The sequence below is a fragment of the Coregonus clupeaformis genome, unplaced genomic scaffold, assembly GCF_020615455.1.
Source record: "Coregonus clupeaformis isolate EN_2021a unplaced genomic scaffold, ASM2061545v1 scaf1444, whole genome shotgun sequence".
In the NCBI taxonomy this organism is placed as follows: domain Eukaryota; kingdom Metazoa; phylum Chordata; class Actinopteri; order Salmoniformes; family Salmonidae; genus Coregonus; species Coregonus clupeaformis.
Genome location: NW_025534898.1, coordinates 101,192 through 123,144, shown reverse-complemented (window position 1 = coordinate 123,144; position 21,953 = coordinate 101,192). Strand labels below are relative to the sequence as shown.

Below are 21,953 nucleotides of genomic sequence, written 5' to 3'. Positions count from 1 at the left end.
ATAAAGAGGACTTACTGGCCCTGGAATGTTACCAGTACATAAAGAGGACTTACCGGCCCTGGAATGTTACCAGTACATAAAGAGGGCTTACTGGCCCTGGAATGTTACCAGTACATAAAGAGGACTTACCGGCCCTGGAATGTTACCAGTACATAAAGAGGACTTACTGGCCCTGGAATGTTACCAGTACATAAAGAGGACTTACCGGCCCTGGAATGTTACCAGTACATAAAGAGGACTTACTGGCCCTGGAATGTTACCAGTACATAAAGAGGACTTACCGGCCCTGGAATGTTACCAGTACATAAAGAGGACTTACTGGCCCTGGAATTTTACCAGTACATAAAGAGGACTTATTGGCCCTGGAATGTTACCAGTACATAAAGAGGACTTATTGGCCCTGGAATGTTACCAGTACATAAAGAGGACTTACTGGCCCTGGAATGTTACCAGTACATAAAGAGGACTTACCGGCCCTGGAATGTTACCAGTACATAAAGAGGACTTACTGGCCCTGGAATGTTACCAGTACATAAAGAGGACTTATTGGCCCTGGAATGTTACCAGTACATAAAGAGGACTTATTGGCCCTGGAATGTTACCAGTACATAAAGAGGACTTACTGGTTTAAATTCTTTAACAACTAAAAGGGGGGAGGCTAAATGGGATTTAGGAGGTTTTTCTGTTGATAGCGATGCAGACTGTAAACTGAATATTTATGGCAACTGTAATTCACTACTATAGATAAAACCTACCATAAATACACTAAACGACCATATTTTCAGAGGGGTTGGAATAAGCAAAACATACATTTATCCTTCTCCGTCTTCTTCTCCTCCTTCTTCTTCTCTTTCTCCTTCTTCTCCTCCTCCTCCTTCTTCTCCTCCTTCTTCTCCTCCTCTTTCTCCTTCTTCTTCTCCTCCTCCTTCTTCTCATTCTTCTTCTTCTCCTTCTCCTCGTCCTCCTCCGTCTTCTTCTCCTCCTTCTTCTTCTCTTTCTCCTTCTTCTCCTCCTCCTCCTTCTTCTCCTCCTTCTTCTCCTCCTCTTTCTCCTTCTTCTTCTCCTCCTCCTTCTTCTCCTTCTTCTTCTTCTCCTTCTCCGCCTCCTTCTTCTCCTCCTCCTTCTCCTCCTTCTTCTCCTCCTTCTTCTTCTCCTTCTCCTCCTTCTTCTCCTCCTCCTCCTTCTTCTCCTCCTTCTCCTTCTCCTTCTTCTCCTCCTTCTTCTCCTTCTCTTCCTCCTCCTCCTCCTCCTCCTCCTCCTCCTCCAGGTCCATGTGGGTGTGGCCAGGAGGTTTGGGTTTGAGTGTACCCCAGACCATGACACAGGGGGGTGTCTGGAGTTCCCCCTGACCTCCCAGCCTCTACTGCAGTTTGTGTCTGTCCTCTACCGGGACATGGGGGAGAATATTGAGGGGGTCCGGGCGCGGGCGTTCGTCGATCCGGACAACGACCCGCAGCAGGTAGGTTGTCAGGACTGTGTTTACCGTCTGTTGTTATCTGACCTTCATTCCAAATGGATGCTGTTTTCTTTCCTGTCTTGGTTTAGTTTAGCAGAGCTTTGACACAACTTGAATGTCCAAAATACTAACACTGTGTTCTGGAGTCTGGAGCACCGACTGGGCCTTTTTCTATTGGTTTATTAAGCCAGCCGAGCTCAACCAGGCACAGAGAAAATATTTGAAATATTTGTCAGATTTTTGAAATCCAGGTCTGAATATTATTTATACATCACTTTTCAATTATTGTTGTTGTTGTTGTTGTTGTTGTTGTTGTTGTTGTTGTTGTTGTTGTTATTATTATTATATTATTATTGTTGTTGTTGTTGTTGTTATTGTTATTATTATATTATTATTGTTATTATTGTTGTTATTATATTATTATTATTGTTATTGTTATTATTGTTGTTGTTATTAACAGAACCACAGCACCAGCAGCAACAGCGACAGCGGCATCGGTAACTTCCTGCCAGAAGAGAAGAGTAACCGTGTCTTATTGGTCGACCTGGGAGGCCATAACCACAACCATAACCCTGGTCCACGCCACTGGGACAGCCCTCCTCCTCCCTCGGCCCAGGGCTGGAACCAAGTCCCTCCCGGTGTCAACCCTGGCCCCCCTCTCCCCCCTCCTCCTCCCCCGCACCACAACAACGGCTACCTCGCCGACCTCCCCCACCCTCTCCCCCCTGCCATCCCCCCTCGGGGGGCCCACTCCTCCCACCCCTCACTCCACCACTACCCGCCAGGGAAGAGGGGAGATAGAGGGGGAGGATCTGGAGGAGGAGGCGGAGAGCAGAGCCTGGCCCAGACCCAGCAGCACCATCAGTCTCAACGCTGGTTACCGGTCCATGTCCTGAGAGACTGGAGACAACCAGGCCAGGCAGGACAGACACGGGGACAAGGCGTTGGACCAGGGCTGTGTAGCGATCAGGAGTCCTACGCTGAGTCAACAGACGGCTGGTCGTCAGCTAACTGCAGCACCCTCCCTCCACCCATGAACAAGATACCTGCCGACCGCTACAGGGCTCCACTACCAGCTGGGGACCTGCCCCTGCCCCCCCAGCCTCCCAGGCTGACCACGCAGAAGGATGAGTGGGCTAAGAAGCTGTTCGGGCCTGGGGCCGGGGCTGGAGAGAAAGGACTCGGAGAGCCCAAGCAGAATGGGAAGAGACGTGGAAATGGGAAAGACGGGGAGAAAAAGGTAAGAGAGATATACAGTATGACGTGGCGGCGTTGGAGAGGTGTGTGTGTGTGTGTGTGGCGGTGTTGGAGAGGTGTGTGTGTGTGTGTGTGTGTGGCGGTGTTGGAGAGGTGTGTGTGTGTGTGTGTGTGTGGCGGTGTTGGAGAGGTGTGTGTGTGTGTGTGTGTGGCGGTGTTGGAGAGGTGTGTGTGTGTGTGTGGCGGTGTTGGAGAGGTGTGTGTGTGTGTGTGTGGGCGTGTGTGTGGAGTGTGTGTGTGTGTGTGGCGGTGTTGAGAGGTGTGTGTGTGTGTGAGTCTGTGTGTTAGAAGTTTGAAGTACAGCATCAGATTTATATTGATGTATTTGACCAACTTTGCTCTAGTAGGAGTGCTTGTAGTGTCTGTATTGTGAAGCACTGTGTGTGCGTGTGTGTGTGTGTGTGTGTGTGTGTGTGTGTGTGTGTGTGTGTGCGTGCATGCGTGCTTGGTCCTGGATTATAAAGCTCCAGTCCAGAATCATATTCTACTATGATAATAGCTGGTGGTCTTGGTTGTGGTGGGAGCTTGTTAGAAGTGAAGCCCACATGAGAAGACAGGCTGTATCAAACCACGGGAGTGGAAAATTACTCTCTGGAAATACCTGGCCACAGGCTCAAGCCCTACATCTCTCTTGGTCTATCTATCTCTCTCTCTCTCTCTCTCTCTCTCTCTCTCTCTCTCTCTCTCTCTCTCTCTCTCTCTCTCTCTCTCTCTCTCTCTCTCTCTCTCTCTCTCTCTCTCTCTCTCTCTCTCTCTCTCTCTCTCTCTCTCTCTCTCAATTCATTTCATTTCAATTTAAGGGTTTTATTGGCATGGGAAACATATGTTAACATTGTCAAAGCAAGTGACGTAGATAGCCTACGGCGGCCTTTCTCAATAGCAAGGCTATGCTCATTGAGTCTGTACATAGTCAAAGCTTTCCTTAAGTTTGGGTCAGTCACAGTGGTCAGGTCAGGCCAAATAGCATTCTAGTTTGCTCAGTTTTTTTGTTAATTCTTTCCAATGTGTCAAGTAATTATCTTTTTGTTTTCTCATGATTTGGTTGGGTCTAACTGTGTTGCTGTCCTGGGGCTCTGTGGGGTCTGTTTGTGTTTGTGAACAGAGCCCCAGGACCAGCTTGCTTAGGGGACTCTTCTCCAGGTTAATTTCTCTGTAGGTGATGGCTTTGTTATGGAAGTGTTTGGGAATCGCTAACTTTTAAGTGGTTATAGAATTTAACGGCTCTCTTCTGGATTTTGATAATTAGCGGGTATCGGCCTAATTCTGCTCTGCATGCATTATTTGGTGTTTTTCGTTGTACACTGAGGATATTTTTGCAAAGTAGTTGATTTGCATTTGATCATGTATATTTTTTTGAAGTTTGTTCTTTGTTATAGGGCCAAAAAGATTGGAGTAGTGGTTTACCCATACATCTCCGTTTTGGATAGATAGCTCTTCGTGTTGTTGTTTGTTTAGTGTTTTCCAATTTTCCCAGAATGATTCAATTACATTGAGCTGATTTCTGACGTGCTGTTTCTTCTTTTTCCGTAGTGTATTTCTGTATTGTTTTAGTGATTCACCATAGTGAAGGCGTAGGCTCAGGTTTTCTGGGTCTCTATGTTTTTGGTTGGATATGTTTCTCAATTTCTTTCTTAGGTTTTTGCATTCTTCATCAAACCATTTGTCATTGTTACTTTTCTTCGGTTTTCTGTTAGAGATTTTTAGATTTAATAGGGAAGCTGAGAGGTCAAATATACTGTTTAGGTTTTCTACTTCCAAGTTTACACCTTCACTATTACAGTGGAATGTTTTGTCCAGGAAGTTGTCTAAAAGGGATTGAATTTGTTGTTGCCTAATTGTTTTTTGGTAGGTTTCGACACTACTTTCATTTTTACATTTACATTTTAGTCATTTAGCAGACGCTCTTATCCAGAGCGACTTACAGGAGCAATTAGGGTTAAGTGCCTTGCTCAAGGGCACATTAACAGATTTTTCACCTAGTCGGCTCGGGGATTAGAACCAGAGACCTTTCGGTTACTGGCACAATGCTCTTAACCACTAAGCTACTTTCCTTCCATCTATAGCATTTCTAAATATTATTCAGTTTCTTTGGCTTTGATGCCAAAGTCATTCCAAGTCTCTCTCTCTCTCTCTCTCTGTCTCTCTCTCTCTGTGTCTCTCTCTCTCTCTCTCTCTCTCTCTCTCTCTCTCTCTCTCTCTCTCTCTCTCTCTCTCTCTCTCTCTCTCTCTCTCTCTCTCTCTCTCTCTCTCTCTCTCTCTCTCTCTCTGTGGCTCTGTCTCTCTCTCTCTCTCTCTCTCTCTCTGTGTCTCTCTCTCTCTCTCTGTCTCTCTCTCTCTCTCTGTCTCTCTCTCTCTCTCTCTCTCTCTCTCTGTGTCTCTCTCTCTCTCTCTCTCTCTCTCTGTGTGTGTCTCTCTCTCTCTCTCGCTCTCTGTGTGTCTCTCTCTCTCTCTCTCTCTCTCTGTGTCTCTCTCTCTCTCTCTCTCTCTCTCTCTCTCTCTCTCTCTCTCTCTCTCTCTCTCTCTCTCTCTCTCTAGATTTCTTCACATTTTATTGTGTTACGAAGTGGGATAAAAATTGATTTAATTGTAATGTAATGTCTGTAATGTCAAAGTGGAAGAAACATGTAAAAAAAAAAAAAAGATTTATAGAAATTAAATACATAAAATATAGTAGAGTCATTAGTATTCAGTCCATACATGTTGGAAACACCTTTGGCAGCGATTACAGCTGGGAATCTTCTTGGGTACGTCTCTAAGAGCTTTACACACCTGGATTGTACAATATTAGCCCATTATTCTTTTCATAATTCTTGAAGCTCTGTCAAGATGTTGGGGATCGTGGCTAGACTGCAGTTTCCAAGTCTTGCCATAGATTTTCAAGCAGATTTAAGTCAAAACTGTAACTCGGCCACTCAGGAACATTCACTGTCTTCTTGGTAAGCAACTCCAGTGTAGATGTGGCCTTGTGTTGTAGGTTATTGTCCTGCTGAAAGGTGAATTCCTCTCCCAGTGTCTGGTGTAAAGCAGACTGAACCAGGTTTTCCTCAAGGATTTTGCCTGTGCTTAGCTCCATTCCGTTTCTTTTTATCCTGAAAAACTCCCCAGTATTTTCTGATGACAAGCATACCCATACCATGATGCAGCCACCACCATGTTTTGAAAATAAGGAAGCAGTTACTCAGTGATGTGTTGTGTTGGATTTGCCTTAAACATAAGGCTTTGCATTTAGGACAAAAAGTGTATTCCTTTGGTGTGTTTTTTTTACTGTATTTCTTTAGTGCCTTCATTTAAATCATTATTGTGGAGTCACTACAATGTTGTTGATCCATCCTCAGTTTTCTCCCATCACAGCCATTGAACTCTGTAACTGTTTTAATATCGTCAATGAACTCGTGGTGATGTCACTAAGCAGTTTCCTTCCTGTCCTGCAGCTCAGTTCAGAAGGACGACTGCATCTTTTGATGTGTCTGGGTGGTTTAATACATCACCCACAGGATAATTATTAACTTAAATATACACTACATGACCAAAAGTATGTAGACACCTGCTCGTTGATCATCTCATTCCAAAATCATGGGCATTAATATGGAGTTGGTCCCCCCTTGCTGCTATAACAGCCTCCACTCTTCTGGGAAGGCTTTCCACTATGTTGGGCGATTAGGCCTGGCTCGCAGTTGGCGTTCCAATTCATCCCAAAGGTATTCGATGGGGTTGAGGTCAGGGCTCGGTGCAGGTCAGTCAAGTTCTTCCACACCGATCTCGACAAACCATTTCCGTATGGACCTCACTTTGTGCACGGGGGCATTGTCATGCTGAAACAGGAAAGGGCCTTCCCCAAACTGTTGCCACAAAGTTGGAAGCACAGAATCGTCTAGAATGTAATTGTATGCTGTAGCGTTAAGATTTCCCTTCACTGGAACTAAGGGGCCTAACCCGAACCATGAAAAACAGACCCAGACCAGTATTTATCCTCCACCAAACTTTACAGTTGGCACTATGCATTGGGGCGGGTTGCGTTCTCCTGGCATCCGCCAAACCCATATTCGTCCGTTGGACTGCCAGATGGTGAAGCATGATTCATCACTCCAGAGAACGCTTTTCTACTGCTCCAGAGACCAATGGCGGTGAGCTTTACGCTTTGGCATTGCGCATGGTGATTTTAGGCTTGTGTGCGGCTGCTCGGGCCATGGAAATACATTTCATGAAGCTCCCAACGAACAGTTATTGTGCTGACGTTGCTTCCAGAGGCAGTTTGAAACTCGGCTGAAATAGCCGAAATCCACTCATTTGAAGGGGTGTCCACATACTTCTGTAAATGTAGTGTATATTCAATGTCTGATGTGTTATTGTTACCCATCTACCAATCACTGCCCTTCTTTATGAGGCTTCCGGAAAGCTCCCTGGTCTGTGTAGTTGAATCTGTGCTTGAAATGCAATACTTGACTGAGGGACCTTCCAGATGTTGTAGGTATTGGGGACAGAGGAAAGGTTAGTCATTAACAAATTATCATTTAACATTTACATTTTAGTCATTTAGCAGACGCTCTTATCCAGAGCGACTTACAGTTAGTGAATACATATTTGTTTTATACTGGCCCCCCGTGGGAAACGAACCCACAACCCTGGCGTTGCAAACGCCATGCTCTATCAACTGAGCTACATCCCTGCCGGCCATTCCCTCCCCTACCCTGGACGACGCTGGGCCAATTGTGCGCCGCCCCCCATGAGTCTCCCGGTCGCGGCCGGCTGCGACAGAGCCTGGATTCGAACCAGGATCTAGTGGCACAGTTAGCACTGCGATGCAGTGCCTTAGACCACTGCGCCACTCAGGAGACTTTATGTCAACCCCTATTATTTCACACAGAGTGAATCCATGTAACTTATGATGTGATTTGTTAAGTCACATTTTACTGCTGAACGTATTTAGGCCCAAACAAAGGGGGCGAATACTTATGGAACGACTATATTTTAGTTATCTCATTTTTTATTAATCTTTAAAATAAAAGAAATAATTTTCCTTCCACTTTGGCATTACAGAATATTTTGAGTAGATCGTTGACAAATAAATGGCAATGAAATAGATTTTAATCCCACTTTGTAGCACAATAAAATGTGAAGAAATCCAAGGGGTATGAATACTTTTGCAAGTAATTAGCGCCCTATGGGCCCTGTTTAAAAGTAGTGAATCCCATCCCCTGTCCCTGGCCCTGACTCCAGTATCAAACCATCCATTATTAATTAGATAGATGTAGTGATGGGCATTGGGCACCTGGTCTGCTCGGTTTAGTCCTCACCTGTTCTAATGCTGGTGAATAGAACTAGACCTGTTCTAATGCTGGTGAATAGAACTAGACCTGTTCTAAAGCTGATGAATAGAACTAGACCTGTTCTAATGCTGATGAATAGAACTAGACCTGTTCTAAAGCTGATGAATAGAACTAGACCTGTTCTAAAGCTGATGAATAGAACTAGACCTGTTCTAATGCTGGTGAATAGAACTAGACCTGTTCTAAAGCTGATGAATAGAACTAGACCTGTTCTAATGCTGATGAATAGAACTAGACCTGTTCTAAAGCTGATGAATAGAACTAGACCTGTTCTAAAGCTGATGAATAGAACTAGACCTGTTCTAATGCTGATGAATAGAACTAGACCTGTTCTAATGCTGATGAATAGAACTAGACCTGTTCTAAAGCTGATGAATAGAACTAGACCTGTTCTAAAGCTGATGAATAGAACTAGACCTGTTCTAAAGCTGATGAATAGAACTAGACCTGTTCTAAAGCTGATGAATAGAACTAGACCTGTTCTAATGCTGATGAATAGAACTAGACCTGTTATAATGTTGATTAATAGAACTATACCTGTTCTAAAGCTGGTGAATAGAACTATACCTGTTCTAATGTTGATTAATAGAACTATACCTGTTCTAATGCTGATGAATAGAACTATACCTGTTCTAATGTTGATTAATAGAACTATACCTGTTCTAAAGCTGGTGAATAGAACTATACCTGTTCTAATGTTGATTAATAGAACTATACCTGTTCTAATGCTGATGAATAGAACTATACCTGTTCTAATGTTGATTAATATAACTATACCTGTTCTAATGCTGATGAATAGAACTATACCTGTTCTAATGCTGATGAATAGAACTATACCTGTTCTAATGTTGATGAATAGAACTAGACCTGTTCTAATGCTGATGAATAGAACTAGACCTGTTCTAATGTTGCTTAATAGAACTAGACCTGTTCTAATGCTGATGAATAGAACTATACCTGCCTCAGCCTGCCTGGCTTACTAGGTTAACATGATCACGGTAGGACGAATATACCTTTTATTGTGTGGATTCGTTTACTTTACTAAACTGTACTCTATTCCATGAGTTCTTTTGGTGATTGATCTACGTCTGGAAATGACATAGTTTTCTCTAAATGATGTGGTATGACTGTGGTAGGCCTGTACTTTCCCATGTTTACTTCAAAGGGATAGTGTGAGATTAACTCATGGATACCATTTCTGTCTCTGTGAGCAGTTTGAAGGTAGGTGAACTTCAGTGGAGGCTGGTGGGAGGAGCTATAGGACGACGGGCTCATTGTAATGGCTGGAATGGAATGAATGGAACGTTATCAAACAAATGGGAACCACATGTTTGACTCCATTCCAAATATTCCATTCCAGCCATTACAATGAGCCCGTCCTCCTATAGCTCCTCCCACCAGCTTCCTCTGTTGAATTTGAAGGTACATTATCGTTAGCGTAGCGCAACGACTGGAAGTCTTCAGGATCAACTAGCCAGCTCCTCTCAAAAGCAGGGAAATAGACACACGTACCCAAAGCAGGGAAATAGACCTCACGTACCCAAAGCAGGGAAATATACCTACGTACCCAAAGCAGGGAAATAGACCTACGTACTCCAAAGCAGGGAAATAGACCACGTACCCAAAGCAGGGAAATAGACCTACGTACCCAAAGCAGGGAAATAGACCTACGTACCCAAAGCAGGAAATAGACCCTACGTACCCAAAGCAGGGAAATAGACCTACGTACCCAAAGCAGGGAAATAGACCTACGTACCCAAAGCAGGGAAATAGACCTACGTACCCAAAGCAGGGAAATATACCTACGTACCCAAAGCAGGGAAATAGACCTACGTACTCAAAGCAGGGAAATAGACCTACGTACCCAAAGCAGGGAAATAGACCTACGTACCCAAAGCAGGGAAATAGACCTACGTACCCAAAGCAGGGAAATAGACCTACGTACCCAAAGCAGGGAAATAGACCTACGTACCCAAAGAAGGGAAATAGACCTACGTACTCCAAAGCAGGGAAATAGACCTACGTACCCAAAGCAGGGAAATAGACCCACGTACCCAAAGCAGGGTGGTCGGCACTTTGTACTCTTGTCTTTTTAAAAGTGTAATTATAATATTTAGATTATAGCTGTTTTCAAAGCAGTTAGTTTTAAAACTGTTTTTCTGCGGCATTTCATTCATCCGGCGTGACGGTGGGGCGCAGGGATAGGCTGTGTGCGACCTCTCAAGTCATCACAGCTGGCCAGCTGAGGCAGAAACCATATTAAGAACTGACACTTTCATTTCTTAAAGGTCAGCGGAATGTTCCAGGGCATCAAAACCGTGATGCGTCGTGGGTAAATTGCGACTGACTGACTGTATAAATAATACAGAGTAGTTATTTATGATACAAGGTGATTTGCAGATCAGTCGGGTCTCCACTAGCCTTTAAAGCCTGCTGCAGATGGTGGAACGCGCCCATTGAGATGAGATGAGATGCAACACTTTGGTGGTCCTCTGTAGCTCAGCTGGTAGAGCACGGCGCTTGTAACGCCAGGGTAGTGGGTTCGATCCCCGGGACCACCCATACACAAAAATGTATGCACGCATGACTGTAAGTCGCTTTGGATAAAAGCATCTGCTAAATGGCATATTATTATTATTATTATTACTTTGCTCTCACACAGTCACACACCGGACCCGGGCTCCACAAGGGGGCTAAATGGGGCTTAGCCCCTTCTCAGTTGATACTTGTGCCCCCTCAGTTTTAGTTTTATGTCAAATGATTTGAGTGACAGATTGGCGGGAAATCTGTATCTCCGCTGCACTGTGTGAGCAGCATGGACGGAGCCCGCCGCGGAGTGTTGGTGTGTAGGGGGCTATGGAAAGCCACTGGGCGGTTAGGTATGACTCCTTTGGGTTTCCATAAAAAAAGCGGGTAAAAAAAAACGCTGCTCATCTGTGGTAGGCTCCGTGAATAACGAGAGACATCTCTGCCTGTAATATTGGATTTTGACGGGGTCAAGTTTACAGTTGAAGCTGCTTCACTCAACTCTGCCTCACGCCCCCCACCACTACAGAGTTTAGCTAGCTAGCTGTGAAATGCGTTAGTAGTGTTGTTAGCCTATTTAGCTCGAACCGGCTAAAACGTTCATTTAATAGCAACTGGTTCATAGGAATAGAGTGGGCTGGAATACACGGCTACTGCAGGGGCTGCATTTTGGTTCCCCGTGGTTAAAAGTTCTGTGTCGCGTCCAATGCTAACGCAGTCAAGGCCTTCACCCAAGGCGGCTATTCTTTTATTTTTTTATTTTTTGTCATTTAGCAGACGCTCTTATCCAGAGCGACTTACAGGAGCAATTAGGGTTAAGTGCCTTGCTCAAGGGCACATCGACAGATTTTTCACCTAGTCGGCTCGGGGATTAGAACCAGCGACCTTTCGGTTACTGGCACTATGCTCTTAACCACTAAGCTACCTGCCGCCCTGTATTCTAACTGGAAGCATGCTATTGATAGAACCAAAGGATTCACTAGGCATCATCAAGCAAAGAGCGTTTGAAATGCACTGCACTGTGGGTAGAAAAAACAAGTTGTATTCGGCTGCGTTCACATAGGCTGTTTGTAATAGGTGATTTACCCCCATCATACAGTATATATACAAAAGTATGTGGACACCCCAAATTAGTGGATTCGGCTATTTCAGCCACACCCCGTTGCTGACAGGTGTATAAAATAGAGCACACAGCCATGCAATCTCCATAGACAAACATTGGCAGTAGAATGGCCCGTACTGAAGAGCTCATTGACTTTCAACGTGGCACCGTCATAGGATACCATTTTTCCAACAAGTCAGTTCGTCAAATGTCTGCCCTGCTAGAGCTGCCCCCGGTCAACTGTAAGTGTTGTTATTGTGAAGTGGAAACGTTTAGGAGCAACAACGGCTCAGCATGAAGTGGTAGACCACACAAGCTCACAGAACTGGACCGCCAGGTGCTGAAGCGCGTAGCGAGTAAAAATGGTCTGTCCTCGGTTGCAACACTCACTACCGAGTTCCAAACTACCTCTGGAAGCAACGTCAGCTCAAGAACTGTTCGTCGGGAGCTTCATGAAATGGGTTTCCATGGCCGAGCAGCCGCACACAAGCCTAAGATCACCATGCGCAATGTTAAGCGTCAGCTGGAGTGGTGTAAAGCTCACCGCCATTGGACTCTGGAGCAGTGGAAACATGTTCTCTGGAGTGATGAATCACGCTTCACCATCTGGCAGTCCGACGGACAAATCTGGGTTTGGCGGATTCCAGGAGAACGCTTCCTGCTCCAATGCATAGTGCCAACTGTAAAGTTTGGTGGAGGATAAATAATGTTCTAGGGCTGTTTTTCATTAGTTCATGTGAAGATAAATCTAAACGCAACAGCATACAATGCAATTCTAGACGATTCTGTGCTTCCAACTTTGTGGCAACAGTTTGGAGATGGCCCTTTGCTGTTTCAGCATGACAATGCCCCCGTGCACAAAGCGAGGTCCATACAGAAATGGTTTGTCGAGATCAGTGTGGAAGAACTTGACTGGCCTGCACAGAGCCCTGACCTCAACCCCATCGAACACCTTTGGGATGAATTGGAACACCGACTGCGAGCCAGGCCTAATCGCCCAACATCAGTGCCTGACCTCACTAATACTCTTGTGGCTGAATGGAAGCAAGTCCCCGCAGCAATGTTCCAACATCTAGTGGAAAGCCTTCCCAGAAGAGTGGAGGCTGTTATAGCAGCAAAGGGGGGACCAACTCCATATTAATGCCCATAGATTTTGGAATGAGATGTTGGACGAGCAGGTGTCCACAGACTTTTTGGTCAGGTAGTGTGTCTTGTAGCCTATATTCATTACCAAATAGGTCCTGCTTTACTCTGTAGTATCCATGGTGCTGATGCAGAGGAGATGGGTTTCAACCTGTCACTTCAAAATCACTCAATGGTCTCGGAGTCTCTGCATTTGAAATGTGTTTATTGTGGTGTAGCAGAATTCTATGTAATTCCAATGCAAGAAACTCCCAAAAATGGTGCCCCCCCTCACGGATTTCAACTGCCCCCTTAAGTCACTTTATCCTGGCGCCAGGTCTGACACACACATTTGGGCTTGTTTGACATTACAGGCGACTGCCGACTGACGGATCTACAAAGAACCTTGCATCTTAAATAACGACTCGTTGTTATTTGTAGATCAGTCAGTCAGTCACAATTGACCCCATGATACATTACGGTTTTGATCGAACGTGGCCATTATTTGCGCATGTGTACGGGTTCCCTTCACGCCGTGTACAGCGTGGTAGCCAGGGGGGTTTCCACTAGTTACCACAGCCATAAAATTAAAATGGGCTATATCGTAAAACATTTACAAAAAATGAGCTTTTTGGTCTTAAATGACGGTTAGGCGTAAGGTAAGCAGTGTGGTTAAGGTTAGGTTGAAAATAACATTTTAAGAAGATGAATTGTAGAAATGGGCAGTGTTTATGACTTTGGCTGTGATAATTAGAGACAACCAGGGGGCTCAAAACAGCGGAGAAGGTACATTTTACATTTTAGTCATTTAGCAGACGCTCTTATCCAGAGCGACTTACAAGTTAGTGAGTGCATACATTTTCATACTGGCCCCCCCCGTGGGAATTGAACCCACAACCCTGGCGTTGCAAGCGCCACGCTCTACCAACTGAGCTACACGGGGCCTAATAAGTTGCATTGAATTACTTTAATTTTTTCCAGAAGGAACTTTCCAGAAGGAACTTTAGTTTCGCGCTTCAATACTCTTAATTGTTGCGGAAATATACACTCAGTGGGCCGTTTATTAGGTACACCCCATCTAGTACCGGGTCGGAACCAGGCGACGTTTTTCCACTCCTCAATTGTCCGGTGTTGGTGATGGCGTGCCCACTGGAGCCGCTTCTTCTTGTTTTTAGCTGATAGGAGTGGAACCCGGTGTGGTCGTCTGCTGCAGTAGCCCATCCGTGACAAGGATCGATGAGTTGTGCGCTTCCCGAGAATGCCGTTCTGCACACCACTGTTGTACCGCGCCGATATTTGCCTGTTTGTGGCCCGCCCGGTTAGCTTGCACGGTTCTTGCCATTCTCCTTGGACCATTCTCACCAACGAGCTGTTTTTCGCCCACAGGACTGCCGCTGACTGGATGTTTTTTTGTTTGTCGCACCATTCTCGGTATACCCTAGACACTGTCGTGCGTGAAAAGCCCAGGAGGGTGGCCGTTTCTGGGATACTGGATCCGGCGCACCTTGCAACCAACAAATTATACCATGGTCAAAGTCGCTTAGGTCACTCGTTTTGCCCATTCTAACGTTCAATCGATACAGTAACTGAATGCCTCGATGCCTGTCTGCCTCGATGCCTGTCTGCCTGGTTTATAGAGCAAGCCACGGCCACGTGACTCACTGTCTTCTTCTTCAGGGGGGTTTATCGGCGGTTGGCATGACAGCCACCTACCGTGTCTCGCTGTCTGTAGGAGGAACCATTTCCGTGAACGGGGGTGGTGTACCTAATAAACTGGCCGGGGAGTGCATATGTATGCTGTTTACGTTCTGCATCCACGTCATATCGCTGAGTCCACCTTTTTAAGTGTTTTCTGGCTGAGACGCGTTTATCTCGTTTTTCAGTTTACAGTCTGATAATGTGGTTTATCTGCGCTAAACTTGGGGTACAAAACCACGCCCACGAGTAGCCTAGCAAAAGCCGCGCTGATTGGACAGCGAGTTCTGACGTTCCTCTTCAGGAAGTAAACACGAGAGCACAGCTCTTCGGTTTCGAGTTAGCTACATAGCTGGTATCAGATAAGAAAAGTGTGAGAAGGGTAACTTCTAGCGACATCAACATACTGCTAAGCCATTGCTCGTCCAAAGCAATATTGATTTACCTCGCAGCCGTGACTGAAGATTGGCGACACTGCTGGAAGTATTTTCAAGCTATTAGCTAGCTAGTTTACATTAGCAAGTAGCTAACTAAACGAGTGTGCTGCGACTTGCATAACATCGACGGACAACCATCATCAACGATATTGCTAACTAACGTTAACCCTAACTAAAGGGGTTTCCCCTTTTTCAGTTGTGCTACCGTCGCTGCTCCAATATGCCTCGTGAGTGCGCTGTTAAAATGTGCGAAAACAAACAAAAGACTTGGTCGGCTCTAATGTTCCACCGATTTCCATTGAGTAATCCGGACCGATTGAAACTATGGATGGTTGCCCTGAACAAAGATGCTGATACTCCGACCGAGGACCTCAGAAAGTTACTAGTTTGCTCGGAACATTTTCTACCGGGGGACTATTATGAGAAGTTGGGACAGGACAGACATACGAGGATGAGAATCATGAAAAGTTTCCTGAAGGATACAGCGGTGCCATCAGTGGGCGTTCACACGCCAGGACAACGTGGAATAATTGCGGTAAGTGTAATTTAAATAATATCTGATTGATTGAATAGTGTTATTGTTCCTTGATAAATTACAAACTAGAGCGTAGGTTTAACAACTTTTAATAACCAGATGCTGGAACTACCAATGTAGCTAGCTATCAACCACTGCGTGCGTGGCGCATTGTATTATGGGTAGCGTAGTCTTCGTGTTTTTAACACACAACACAAATAAAAGCTGTTCTGATAACATTTCATAGGGCTGTCACTTTACTGGTGGACAAGCTGTTTCAGTGTCATTCGCTACCTTTGTGTGAATGCCCTCCTCAGAGCGCATACACACACACACACACACACACACACACACATACACACACACACACACACATACACACACACACACACACACACAAAACACCCAATTTTAGCCAAAGAATAGCCAAGTACAACAAAACGACTAAGTCAACTTTGTGCCATTTTTTGGCGCCTTTTATTCAGTTTCAAAGTCAAATAAATAATAGCATTTCCACATGCAACAGAAAGGAACCATGACTTAACTGTATAGTGTTAGCTAGCCTTCTAATAGATGACAGCATGCCACAAAAACAGAACAGTTATTATAGGGAGAATCTCAATCGCATTTCCTTGACTCCATTGCACTCTCGCCTCGTCCCCTTCTCAAAACCCATTGGATGAGGTCAGAGGGGAGGGACCTCTCATCATCACACCCAATGGGGTTTAAGAAGGAGGAGAGAATCAAGGAAATGGCAATTGAGATTCTCCCAGGGCCTTGTTCAAAGCCAAATTGATTGCATGCCTACACATGTTCTCATGTGTTTATTCCAAATGAATATGGACATTTCCTGGTCCCCGTCCCTTTCTCCCAGGTTGAGACAGGAGACGTGCCTCCAGCTGTAGACAATCCACCAGGTACAGACTCAGCATCTCCTCCAACCCCACAACAGAGCTCCACCCATGGAGGGTCAGGTGTTGCTACGGCTACTGCAGGGTTCGTCTCCCAACTGGGTCTGCAGCTGAACAGTCGTCAACAGACAGCGTCAGGGACAGAGCCTGCTTCAAGCTCTGGGACGTACGTGGCCCTGGCACTTAGGAAGGTAATGCTGTTGTTTTGCTATCATGATGTTCTGCTAGCTATTGATGGATAGTATGTAAATAGCCTTACCAGCCTTGGCTTGAACGGCTCATTGGGGCAGTAGCCTATCTCCTGTTTCTGTAGTGAGACAGCCTGATGTACAGTACACCCCCTGGACAGGACACTAGCCTATCTCCTGTTTCTGTAGTGAGACAGCCTGATGTACAGTACACCCCCTGGACAGGACAGTAGCCTATCTCCTGTTTCTGTAGTGAGACAGCCTGATGTACAGTACACCCCCTGGACAGGACACTAGTCTATCTCCTGTTTCTGTAGTGAGACAGCTTGATGTACAGTACACCCCCTGGACAGGACACTAGTCTATCTCCTGTTTCTGTAGTGAGACAGCCTGATGTACAGTACACCCCCTGGACAGGACACTAGTCTATCTCCTGTTTCTGTAGTGAGACATCTTGATGTACAGGACACCCCCTGGACAGGACACTAGTCTATCTCCTGTTTCTGTAGTGAGACAGCTTGATGTACAGGACACTCCCTGGACAGGACACTAGTCTATCTCCTGTTTCTGTAGTGAGACAGCTTGATGTACAGTACACCCCCTGGACAGGACAGTAGTCTATCTCCTGTTTCTGTAGTGAGACAGCTTGATGTACAGGACACTCCCTGGACAGGACACTAGTCTATCTCCTGTTTCTGTAGTGAGACAGTTTGATGTACAGTACACCCCTGGACAGGACACTAGTCTATCTCCTGTTTCTGTAGTGAGACAGCTTGATGTACAGGACACCCCTGGACAGGACACTAGTCTATCTCCTGTTTCTGTAGTGAGACAGCTTGATGTACAGGACACCCCCTGGACAGGACACTAGTCTATCTCCTGTTTCTGTAGTGAGACAGCTTGATGTACCAGTACACCCCCTGGAGAGGACACTAGTCTATCTCCTGTTTCTGTAGTGAGACAGCTTGATGTACAGTACACCCCCTGGACAGGACACTAGTCATTTCTCCTGTTTCTGTAGTGAGACAGCTTGATGTACAGGACACTCCCTGGACAGGACACTAGTCTATCTCCTGTTTCTGTAGTGAGACAGCTTGATGTACTGTACACCCCCTGGACAGGACACTAGTCTATCTCCTGTTTCTGTAGTGAGACAGCTTGATGTACAGGACACCCCCTGGACAGGACACTAGTCTATCTCCAGTTTCTGTAGTGAGACAGCTTGATGTACAGGACACCCCCTGGACAGGACACTAGTCTATCTCCTGTTTCTGTAGTGAGACAGCTTGATGTACCAGTACACCCCCTGGACAGGACACTAGTCTATCTCCTGTTTCTGTAGTGAGACAGCTTGATGTACAGTACACCCCCTGGACAGGACACTAGTCATTTCTCCTGTTTCTGTAGTGAGACAGCCTGATGTACAGTACACCTCCTGGACAGGACACTAGTCTATCTCCTGTTTCTGTAGTGAGACAGCTTGATGTACAGTACACCCCCTGGACAGGACACTAGTCTATCTCCTGTTTCTGTAGTGAGACAGCTTGATGTACAGTACACCCCCTGGACAGGACACTAGTCTATCTCCTGTTTCTGTAGTGAGACAGCTTGATGTACAGGACACCCCCTGGACAGGACACTAGTCTATCTCCTGTTTCTGTAGTGAGACAGCTTGATGTACAGGACACCCCCTGGACAGGATACTAGTCTATCTCCTGTTTCTGTAGTGAGACAGCTTGATGTACCAGTACACCCCCTGGACAGGACACTAGTCATTTCTCCTGTTTCTGTAGTGAGGCAGTTTGATGTACAGTACACCCCTGGACAGGACACTAGTCTATCTCCTGTTTCTGTAGTGAGACAGAGTGATGTACAGTACACCCCCTGGACAGGACACGAGTCTATCTCCTGTTTCTGTAGTGAGACAGCTTGATGTACCAGTACACCCCCTGGACAGGACACTAGTCTATCTCCTGTTTCTGTAGTGAGACAGCTTGATGTACAGGACACCCCCTGGACAGGACACTAGTCTATCTCCTGTTTCTGTAGTGAGACAGATTGATGTACAGTACACCCCCCTGGACAGGACACTAGTCTATCTCCTGTTTCTGTAGTGAGACAGCTTGATGTACAGTACACCCCCTGGACAGGACACTAGTCTATCTCCTGTTTCTGTAGTGAGACAGCTTGATGTACCAGTACACCCCCTGGACAGGACACTAGTCTATCTCCTGTTTCTGTAGTGAGACAGAGTGATGTACAGTACACCCCCTGGACAGGACACGAGTCTATCTCCTGTTTCTGTAGTGAGACAGCTTGATGTACAGGACACCCCCTGGACAGGACACTAGTCTATCTCCTGTTTCTGTAGTGAGACAGCTTGATGTACAGGACACCCCCTGGACAGGACACTAGTCTATCTCCTGTTTCTGTAGTGAGGCAGCTTGATGTAGAGGACACCCCCTGGACAGGACACTAGTCTATCAAAGGGCCTGATGGATAACATACAAGTTATTGGTTGGGCTGACATGCATGATTTTTTAAATGTTTTGCAGAATATTCCCTCTAAGACTACAACGGGGGACGCATGCAGAAGGAAAAAACCAAAGCCCAACGTTCTTGTGAGTATCTGTCTGGCATTTCCTGTTTATTCTGTTGATACAGCTTGATCTATTGGGCCAGACTCATTCTGTTGATACAGCTTCATCTATTGGGCCAGACTCATTCTGTTGATACAGCTTCATCTATTGGGCCAGACTCATTCTGTTGATACAGCTTCATCTATTGGTCCAGACTCATTCTGTTGATACAGCTTCATCTATTGGTCCAGACTCATTCTGTTGATACAGCTTCATCTATTGGTCCAGACTCATTCTGTTGATACAGCTTCATCTATTGGTCCAGACTCAAGGGACCTATCAACTTGCATGTAAACATGAGGATGGAAAACTGATAGAAATGGTCCTATCCATTTATCTGGAGGTAGAGAAATACAGCTTGTTAGGTAAGGTGCTGTCTAGCGTAGCAGAACACTTCAAAAGGAAACGTTGGGGCGACTAGTGTGCAGCGTTTCCACAGCCAGCTGTCTTCATCAGAGTGCAGCTTTTCCTACGAACTCTCCTTTCCCTTTAAACGTATTTTTTTTCTTCTTCTGTCAAATCAGGTGGAGCGCAGGAAGAAAGGCCGAATGGACACAGCCGTTAAGACGACTGCAGTGAAGGACTGTGCCAGTATGAGGTCTGCGGAGGCTGCGGCGACGCTGCCGGTCCCAGTGTCGTCACGCCTTTACCAGCTACAGCCCCTCCGCCTCCAGCCAGGGATCCAGCTCTGACACTAGTGTGCCGGGAGAAGAGGATGGAGGAGGAGGAGGAGGAGGAGGAGGATGGAGCGAAGGAAGTGGATCGTGAACGAGTCGAAACTCAAGGAGCTTTTCCAGACGTGTCACCGGTGTGGAGCTGCCCTGCGCAGCAGGACTATAACCGCTTTGGGTTACAGCCAAATCAAAGTGACGTGGTCTTGTCCCGACAAGCACAGAGGAGAGTGGCAGTCATGTCCTGATGCCTTTGGTGTTGGTCACTACCTGCAGATGGTTGGTTACAGAGTGGTGCTGGACTCCATGAGTAGTCAGTTTTAAGTCACGACTAAGTACCTACTATTAGTATGTCATCTTCATCTGGTAAATAACAGGGTCGTAGGATCCTTGTATTAACCAGACTGCTGCCAATCCGTGTAGCAAAACAGAATGTAAGCTGGCAGGACTTCAGTATGGTTATACCAGGTTGGGTTATTTCAGTATGGTTGAACCAGGTTGGGGTATTTCAGTATGGTTATACCAGGTTGGGGTATTTCAGTATGGTTATACCAGGTTGGGGTATTTCAGTATGGTTATACCAGGTTGGGGTATTTCAGTATGGTTATACCAGGTTGGGGTATTTCAGTATGGTTGAACCAGGTTGGGGTATTTCAGTATGGTTATACCAGGTTGGGGTATTTCAGTATGGTTATGCCAGGTTGGGGTATTTCAGTATGGTTATACCAGGTTGGGGTATTTCAGTATGGTTATACCAGGTTGGGGTATTTCAGTATGGTTATACCAGGTTGGGGTATTTCAGTATGGTTATACCAGGTTGGGGTATTTCAGTATGGTTATACCAGGTTGGGGTATTTCAGTATGGTTATACCAGGTTGGGGTATTTCAGTATGGTTATACCAGGTTGGGGTACTAGTGGATTGAAAAATAAACTGAGGAGGCTTGTGTGTTCTCGGCCGATATCTGTTCAGGACAAAATCAGGTCTAACATTAAAATGTTATTGTCATTAATTGACTCTGTGTCAGAGTTGTGTGTGTGTGCACTTGTTGCTGTGCAGTAGGCTATTATCTGGCTATGATATTACTATGGGTGCTTCCCAAATGCCACCCTATTCCCTATATAGTGCACTACTTTAGACCAGAGAATGGCACCCTATTCCCTATATAGTGCACTACTTTAGACCAGAGAATGGAACCCTATTCCCTACATAGTGCACTACTTTAGACCAGAGAATGGCACCCTATTCCCTATATAGTGCACTACTTTAGACCAGAGAATGGAACCCTATTCCCTATATAGTGCACTACTTTTGACCAGAGAATGGCACCCTATTCCCTATATAGTGCACTACTTTAGACCAGAGAATGGAACCCTATTCCCTACATAGTGCACTACTTTAGACCAGAGAATGGCACCCTATTCCCTATATAGTGCACTACTTTAGACCAGAGAATGGAACCCTATTCCCTATATAGTGCACTACTTTAGACCAGAGAATGGCACCCTATTCCCTATATAGTGCACTACTTTAGACCAGAGCCCTGTGGACCCTTGTAAGAAGTAGTGAGTTAAATAGGGAATGTGATGCCATTTGGGAAGCAGGCGATGGCCCCATGATGACTCTTTGCACTTCTTTATAAGGTCCTGATAACTCACTTCCCGTCCAGCGTGTTCCATTGTCAGCTACTTCCTGTTTATCGACTCATGTACTGTTTACCCTAGGAAACACTTCTGGTTGGATGATAGATTGGATGATGATTTGAGGAGAGAGGATGGGGGTGGGGGAGGATGGGGGTCAGGAGAGGGGCGGTGGGGGGAGGGAGAGAGAAGAGCTGGAGAGAGGATGGGGGTGAGGAGAGAGAGGGAGTGGGGGAGGATGGGGGGTCAGGAGAGGTGGCGGTGGGGGGAGAGAGAGAAGAGCTGGAGAGAGGATGGGGGTCAGGTGGGGAGAGGGAGAGAGAGAAGAGCTGGAGAGAGGATGGGGGTCAGGTGAGGCGGTGGGGAGAGGGAGAGAGAGAAGAGCTGGAGAGAGGATGGGGGTCAGGAGAGAGAGGGAGTGGGGGGGAGGATGGGGGGTCAGGAGAGGTGGCGGTGGGGGGAGAGAGAG

At 46.0% G+C, this 21,953-nt stretch overlaps 1 protein-coding gene across 1 annotated transcript in view; it reads left to right on the top strand.

The window, feature by feature from the left end:
- The window catches only part of LOC121570107 (regulator of G-protein signaling 12), a 113,721-nt gene that overhangs the window by 6,367 nt on the left and 85,401 nt on the right, over window positions 1-21,953 (top strand). The window contains 2 exon segments of the mRNA XM_045218220.1: window positions 1,268-1,459; window positions 1,917-2,696. Coding sequence (XP_045074155.1) covers window positions 1,268-1,459; window positions 1,917-2,696 — 972 coding nt within the window.